General features: G+C 50.2%; 1 protein-coding gene across 1 annotated transcript in view; it reads left to right on the plus strand.

The window, feature by feature from the left end:
- RHOG (ras homolog family member G) overlaps window positions 1–6,806 on the plus strand; it is a 48,220-nt gene extending 41,414 nt beyond the window's left edge. The window contains exon 2 of the mRNA XM_072133615.1: window positions 4,955–6,806. Coding sequence (XP_071989716.1) covers window positions 4,982–5,557 — 576 coding nt within the window. The 5' untranslated portion in view covers window positions 4,955–4,981 and the 3' untranslated portion in view covers window positions 5,558–6,806. The remainder of the gene's footprint in view (window positions 1–4,954) is intronic.
- The last annotated feature ends 2,165 nt before the right edge of the window (window positions 6,807–8,971 follow it).

Raw genomic sequence — 8,971 nt, forward strand, 5'->3', positions numbered from 1 at the left:
GTAGTTTGGGTTGGAGATGTCATAGTAGATAGTTGTGTGGGTAAGTTATGGTTGGGGGTTAGGTGTAGTTTGGGATGGAGATGTCATAGTAGATAGTTGTGTGGGTAAGTTATGGTCGGGGGTTGAGTGTAGTTTGGGTTGGAGATGTCATAGTAGATAGTTGTGTGGGTAAGTTATGGTAGTGGGTTAGGTGTAGTTTGGGTTGGAGATGTCATAGTAGATAGTTGTGTGGGTAAGTTATGGTCGGGGGTTGAGTGTAGTTTGGGTTGGAGATGTCATAGTAGATAGTTGTGTGGGTAAGTTATGGTTGGGGGTTAGGTGTAGTTTGGGTTGGAGTTGGTGTGCGTTGAGGGTTGGGTTTTGTTCTCCTGTTTTCTGCTTCGTCTGCAGTGATGGAGGGGTTAAGTCTTGGTGTAAGTGATGATGAGGAAGTAGTAGCAGAGGTGTAAGGGTGGTAGTAGCACTTGTGTATGTGTGGAGGCCACATGTTATACTCAGGTCCCTCCACCCCACCACCAGCTCAGGTTGTCCTCCAATGCTCTGAGGCCTTCACAGAACTTCTGTAGTGACACTGAGGAGACATGACCTCCAGATGGACCTCTCTCCGGCTTGTGTAAAACTGTAAAGCTGCACTCACTATTCTGCACAGCAGTATTACACTACAGTCACTTCTGGAGCTGCACTCACTATTCTGCACAGCAGTATTACACTACAGTCACATCCAGAGCTGCACTCACAATTCTTCATAGCAGTATTACACTACAGTCACTTCTGGAGCTGCATTCACTATTCTGCACAGCAGTATTACACTACAGTCACATCTGGAGCTGCACTCACTATTCTGCACAGCAGTATTACACTACAGTCACATCCGGAGCTGCGCTCACTATTCTGCACAGCAGTATTACACTACAGTCACATCCAGAGCTGCACTCACTATTCTGCACAGCAGTATTACACTACAGTCACATCTGGAGCTGCACTCACTATTCTGCACAGCAGTATTACACTACAGTCACATCCGGAGCTGCGCTCACTATTCTGCACAGCAGTATTACACTACAATCACATCCAGAGTTGCATTTACTATTCTTCATAGCAGTATTACACTACAGTCACATCCAGAGCTGCGCTCACTATTCTGCACAGCAGTATTACACTACAGTCACATCTGGAGCTGCACTCACTATTCTGCACAGCAGTATTACACTACAGTCACATCCGGAGCTGCGCTCACTATTCTGCACAGCAGTATTACACTACAGTCACATCCAGAGCTGCACTCACTATTCTTCATAGCAGTATTACACTACAGTCACATCCAGAGCTGCGCTCACTATTCTGCACAGCAGTATTACACTACAGTCACATCTGGAGCTGCACTCACTATTCTGCACAGCAGTATTACACTACAGTCACATCCGGAGCTGCGCTCACTATTCTGCACAGCAGTATTACACTACAGTCACATCCAGAGCTGCACTCACTATTCTGCACAGCAGTATTACACTACAGTCACATCCAGAGCTGCACTCACTATTCTGCACAGCAGTATTACACTACAGTCACATCTGGAGCTGCACTCACTATTCTGCACAGCAGTATTACACTACAGTCACATCCGGAGCTGCGCTCACTATTCTGCACAGCAGTATTACACTACAGTCACATCCGGAGCTGCGCTCACTATTCTGCACAGCAGTATTACACTACAGTCACATCCAGAGCTGCACTCACTATTCTTCATAGCAGTATTACACTACAGTCACATCCAGAGCTGCGCTCACTATTCTGCACAGCAGTATTACACTACAGTCACATCTGGAGCTGCACTCACTATTCTGCACAGCAGTATTACACTACAGTCACATCCGGAGCTGCGCTCACTATTCTGCACAGCAGTATTACACTACAGTCACATCCAGAGCTGCACTCACTATTCTTCATAGCAGTATTACACTACAGTCACATCCAGAGCTGCACTCACTATTCTGCACAGCAGTATTACACTACGGTCACATCTGGAGCTGCACTCACTATTCTGCACAGCAGTATTACACTACAGTCACATCCGGAGCTCCGCTCACTATTCTGCACAGCAGTATTACACTACAGTCATATCCGGAGCTGCGCTCACTATTCTGCACAGCAGTATTACACTACAGTCACATCCGGAGCTGCGCTCACTATTCTGCACAGCAGTATTACACTACAGTCACATCCAGAGCTGCACTCACTATTCTTCATAGCAGTATTACACTACAGTCACATCCAGAGCTGCACTCACTATTCTGCACAGCAGTATTACACTACAGTCACATCTGGAGCTGCACTCACTATTCTGCACAGCAGTATTACACTACAGTCACATCCGGAGCTGCGCTCACTATTCTGCACAGCAGTATTACACTACAGTCACATCCGGAGCTGCGCTCACTATTCTGCACAGCAGTATTACACTACAGTCACATCCGGAGCTGCGCTCACTATTCTGCACAGCAGTGTTACACTACAGTCACATCTAGAGCTGCACTCACTATTCTTCATAGCAGTATTACACTACAGTCACATCCAGAGCTGCGCTCACTATTCTGCACAGCAGTATTACACTACAGTCACATCTGGAGCTGCACTCACTATTCTGCACAGCAGTATTACACTACAGTCACATCCGGAGCTGCGCTCACTATTCTGCACAGCAGTATTACACTACAGTCACATCCAGAGCTGCACTCACTATTCTTCATAGCAGTATTACACTACAGTCACATCCAGAGCTGCACTCACTATTCTGCACAGCAGTATTACACTACAGTCACATCTGGAGCTGCACTCACTATTCTGCACAGCAGTATTACACTACAGTCACATCTGGAGCTGCACTCACTATTCTGCACAGCAGTATTACACTACAGTCACATCCGGAGCTGCACTCACTATTCTGCACAGCAGTATTACACTACAGTCACATCCGGAGCTGCGCTCACTATTCTGCACAGCAGTATTACACTACAGTCACATCCGGAGCTGCACTCACAATTCTTTTATTTTCAGCTGCTGCCTCCTGCTGGCCAAGTGTCGGCACTGCTTGCATTGCATTGTGGGACATACAGACATTACACTGTGAATCTTATGTGCAGAATTTTATGTTACAACTTTTAATCCGGATTTTCCAATTTCATACAAAAAATCTTTTTAAGAAAATGACTGCAGAAAACTTTCCCTGCACTTCTCTGAGCTGCGGGTTTGTTACACTTGTATCCAGTTTTTCAAACCAGTGGAGAGCAAACATCTCCTTTCTGCTGAGAGTTTGTTACAATGTATCATTATAGACAATGGGAGTATCAGGTCGGGATCCATTCACTGACTGACAGCAGTGATCTTAGAAGAAGAGGCTCCTCCCACCATTCCTGGGAGTCCTGGCTCTAGAGGAGACTCGGCTTCCTGTGTGGAATATTTTTGGAGTTTGTGTCCTGTCTGGAGGTTTCGGGATCTTCTTCTCCCCCGGATCTTGTCTAGAAGCCCCCGAGTCTCGGTAGCGGGGGGTCCCGGGGTCTCACATGACGCCTCAGGAAGCGCCACATCCGCCCGTCAGATCCTCCATCAGATACTACACAAGCATCGAGACACTGATGTGCTCTAGTCACACACCAAGCTGCAAGACAAAGGGCCCGAACAAATACGTCAACTGTGGCTCCTGCTAGAAATTATAGACTCATGAATCCCTACTACTTACCTCGCCCCGCCCTCCCTGGTCACCATCAATCACTACTACTTACCCCCCATCATTCACTACTAACTACTACTTACCTTCCCTCGCCCCGGTCACCATCATTCACTACTACTTACCCCTCATCATTCACTAGTAACTACTACTTACCTCCCTACACCCCCCCCCCCTGGTCACCATCAATCACTACTACTTACCCCCCATCATTCACTACTAACTACTACTTACCTCCCCCCCCCTCCCTGGTCACCATCATTCACTACTACTTACCCCCCATCATTCACTACTAAATACTACTTACCCCCCATCATTCACTAGTAACTGCTACTTACCTCCCTGGTCACCATTATTCACTACTACTTACCTCCCCATCAATCACTACTACTTACCCCCTTGGTCACCATCAATCACTACTACTTATCTTCCAGTCACGGTCTTTCACTACTACTCACCCCCACCTGGTCACCATCAATCACTACTACTTACCTTCCTACTCACCCCCCCCCCCCGGTCACCACCATTTATTACTAGTTACCCCCTGGTCTCCATGATTGCCTCCCACTTGCCCCGGCCATCGTGATCTCCTTCCTCCCTCCACCAGTGACTGCCGTTGCTCCAGGACTTTGTGGCGCCTCCATTGTCACGGTCACGTCTGTAGGAGGAAGTCACATTTCTCATGGTGGTAGAAAAGGAGAAGGTTGGGTTTGAGGAATTTGAGTTATGGTTCCCCTTTTTGGTTCTGCAGGAGGGCGGCCAATTTCCTTCATTTCTTTACTGACCAAACATTACTGGAAAGGCGGGAGGAGGGTGGAGGGAGAGGTCCCACACTCACCAACACCACAAGGACGTTACATGGTGGTGGGTTTCCCTGTGGCCCTTGTGGCCCTTGGACCTCTTAGGTTTGTCTTCTTCTAGCTCAGTGGTGCCTCGAATATCAGAGCCTGGTGCACGTAGGTAGAAGGTACCGGCCAATATACTTACTAGGCCAGTGCTTGGGTATAGAGACAACTAGAGAAGGACCAGAAGACACCATGTAGTGCAGCTTGGCATCCATAGAGTGGACCACGGCTGGTTCTAACTATAACGTGACCCTCGAGATATCCGGTGTTACTTTATATCAATGATGGAAGGGTCCATCAGGGGCATGGGTGATGTCTACAAGAGATACGTCACTGTGGACGTGTAGGAGAAGACCTGCTGACATTGTCCTCTTCTGTTTTCCAGATTACTAACATTGACCACAGCCTTAGGATGCAGACCATAAAGTGTGTGGTGGTCGGTGACGGAGCCGTTGGGAAGACCTGCCTCCTCATCTGCTACACAACCAACGCCTTCCCCAAGGAGTACATCCCCACCGTCTTCGACAACTACAGCGCTCAGAGCACGGTCGATGGACGGACTGTTAGTTTAAATCTATGGGACACGGCAGGACAAGAAGAATATGACCGGCTAAGGACACTCTCTTACCCGCAGACCAATGTCTTCATCATTTGCTTCTCCATCGCTAGTCCTCCATCCTACGAGAATGTCAAGCATAAGTGGTACCCAGAGGTGGGACACCACTGCCCCAATGTACCCATCCTTCTGGTGGGAACCAAGAAAGATCTAAGAAACAACCAAGACGTCATCAAAAAATTGAAGGAGCAGAACCAGGCGCCAATCACCCACCAGCAAGGGGTTAATCTGTCCAAACATATCCACGCCATAAAGTACATGGAGTGCTCGGCCTTGAATCAGGAAGGTATCAAGGAAGTCTTCAGTGAGTCGGTGAGAGCCGTCTTCAACCCAAACCCAGTCAAGAAGAAGAACCCATGCTTATTATTGTGATACAAACCCCATTAGATCCTCACCATCTAAAGACTGAGTAGATGGTGGACATGGTGGACATGGTGGACATGGTGGACGTCTGCGTCATGTTGTCTGAAGATACGATACTGTGAGGATTTTGGAGCTCACCACGAGAACCTTTGCTGTCTTTGTGTTTCCTAGCCTTGAGCTTGCGATGAGTTTTTCTGCTTCTTACCAGTTGTGGCTATGAAGGTCCCTGAAGGAACCCGTCATCTGACAAATGCTCTTTGGTCTGACAGACCGTGCGTCAGAGTCCAACACTTGGTCCTATGAGATAAGCCCCCAACAACTTTATGATCAACTCTCGTTTTACCAAGGAGCTTCTACTAAAAGTCTTTTCCAAGCCTCCCAGACATGGTGGACCTCCAGAGGACCTTGTGCCTACACAATGACTGAAGATAAAGGTGATGGATCAACTGGTCATCCTGGTCAGCCTGGTGACTACTGTAGAAGTCTAGAGTGCAGACATTTAATGGCCTGTGGTCATCGAAGGTCATGACGACCATAAAAGAACAGGAGACCTGGAAGACATTGTCCTTATTTCCTTCCATTGGGTTGATGTCCTGTGGCCTGCAGTCGGTCTTGGCCTGTCCTCAGGATATTAATGGTCGGGTATTGATCTGCTCTGTCCCGTAACCGGCCAGTTATGGATGTGAGGACTTGATGACTGGAGAAAACATCATGTTCTTTGGGTTAGCGATCGCTTGATATTTGCAGCCCCAAATAATGGACCATTGTTGGTTACTGTAGACGCCAAAAATGGTTGTGCTCAGCAGCCTGGAGATGCCCAATGCACCATGGATGTCCAGCTGATCTACTAGAGCTTGGTTGTCTACATCCATGGGTCTGCTCTATGACATCATGTGATGTCCTACAGATGTGATCATCTCAGCTCTAGTCCTGCTCCTGGTGGGTTCAGCCATTACCCCCGGTCCTGCTCCTGGTGGGTTCAGCCATTACCCCCGGTCCTGCTCCTGGTGGGTTGTCCTCTGACCAGTCCTGTAGTAGTCCACATCCTGGATCTCCCCTGCAGCTGGGACAGGACCACCTCCAGGAGTAGTGAATCAGAAGGTTTTGCAGCTCTTTGGGGTCCCTGTGCCCATTGATGCTTTGGGGTCCCCTGCTCTTACCCGAGGAGGCTCCGCCCACAGCTCATTATAATATAATTTTTACTTTCCTGCTGAATTCTCTATAATTTTCTGCGCTTTTTAAGTTGAATAAAGGAATAAGAAACATCTCGGGTCACAACATTGTTCACTGCTCCCGTCCGTCCTGAAGACCCGGCTATAACCTGCACAGGGGACAAACCATTGCAGCAGCTGAGGTGTGTATGATGAGGTTCTGCAGCAGCTGAGGTGTGTATGATGAGGTTCTGCAGTAGCTGAGATGTGTATGATGAGGTTCTGCAGCAGCTGAGGTGTGTATGATGAGGTTCTGCAGCAGCTGAGGTGTGTATGATGAGGTTCTGCAGCAGCTGAGGTGTGCAGGATGAGGTTCTGCAGCAGCTGAGGTGTGTGTATGATGAGGTTCTGCAGCAGCTGAGGTGTGTGTATCATGCTGTTCTGCAGCAGCTGAGGTGTGTATGATGAGGTTCTGCAGCAGCTGAGGTGTGTATCATGCGGTTCTGCAGCAGCTGAGGTGTGAGTAATGGGGTTGTGCAGCAGCTGAGGTGTGTATGATGAGGTTCTGCAGCAGCTGAGGTGTGTATGATGAGGTTCTGCAGCAGCTGAGGTGTGTATGATGAGGTTCTGCAGCAGCTGAGGTGTGTATGATGGGGTTCTGCAGCAGCTGAGGTGTGTATGATGGGGTTCTGCAGCAGCTGAGGTGTGTATGATGAGGTTCTGCAGCAGCTGAGGTGTGTATGATGGGGTTCTGCAGCAGCTGAGGTGTGTATGATGAGGTTCTGCAGCAGCTGAGGTGTGTATGATGAGGTTCTGCAGCAGCTGAGGTGTGTATGATGAGGTTCTGCAGCAGCTGAGGCCCCCCCTGTGTCTCGGCGTCACCCCAGGCTTGGTGCCAGCAGGAGTCCTTGGGCCTCGGTGCCATCTGCAGGGGGTTATTCAGATGTAAATGTGTGCCCTGGCGGGCTGGTGTCATCACGTCCTCGCTGTGACTGTCCTGTCCCCGGGTGACACTGTCCTCATTGTGTGCGCTGCCGCCTCATCCGACCTCACAACAAATGTCCTATAGATGGAGGCGGCTGCAGAGATCGGGGTCTCATTAACCCCTGGAGCCACAAACATCTGGGGGCGTCACTCATGGATGATAAGAGACCCACATCGTACATTCAACAGAACCGATACCAGAACCGTTACATACAGTACATACATAGATCAGAGTTTCAGCAGGTAGTGAAGGGGATGATAACATCCCTGGTGGTCCGGATGGACTGAGGGGTAACATCCCTGGTGGTCTAGAGTAGTCTAATACGTCCTAGGGGAGTCTCTGTGGGCACCGGGCATCACCAGAGGGGACACAAGCGTCTTCATGGATGTCCAGGACTCGCTCAGCGCTGCCGGAGACTCCAGGAGGAATGGGAAGGTCCAGGCAGATCTGGATCATTGTTGTAGCTCCGGCTCCAGGCCCGCAAAATCTTCCTACTCAGGGGAACCCGATTGTGTCCTCACTAATATTCACCAGCGGGGATCCGGTAATTGATAAATACCAACCAACAGGGTGGACTAAGAGATTAAAAGAGCTTTGCCAAGGTCCCTGGTGGCCTGGAGTAATGAAGGGTCTCACGTGAGGTCATTTTACCATTAAGGATTAAGGACATTGAAGGGGTTAATGATAACATCCCTGATGGTCTAGAGTAATTCTGGTGTCCCAGGTTTGCAAAACCAACCGACAGGGTGGTCTGCGAGCCCAGACCACCACACTGGGACTCGGACGGTAGGTGGGCGCAATCCTTGAGCTCTCACTGGACCATCCACATAGTGGGAGACACTGGGGGTCCTGGAGGGGCTTCACAGGGAACAGAATGTGGGTGGGAGGGTGGTAGTTGTCATGATCCAGGCGATTGTGACAAATGGTCCGGAGTGGCTGGTTCTGGCCCACAGTCAGGATCCACAGGCTCCACACATGCATACACCACGGCCGCCCCTCTGCAGCTCCGCGCGCGCACACACACGCCCCTCTGCGGCTCCGCACACACGCCCCCGGACGCCCCTCTGCGGCTCCGCACACACGCCCCTGGACGCCCCTCTGCAGCTCCGCGCGCGCACACACACGCCCCTCTGCGGCTCCGCACACACGCCCCCGGACGCCCCTCTGCGGCTCCGCACACACGCCCCCGGACGCCCCTCTGCAGCTCCGCGCGCGCACACACACGCCCCTCTGCGGCTCCGCACACACACACACACACGCCACTCTGCGGCTCCGCACACACGCCCC

This window comes from Engystomops pustulosus, chromosome 2, assembly GCF_040894005.1.
Source record: "Engystomops pustulosus chromosome 2, aEngPut4.maternal, whole genome shotgun sequence".
NCBI lineage: Eukaryota > Metazoa > Chordata > Amphibia > Anura > Leptodactylidae > Engystomops > Engystomops pustulosus.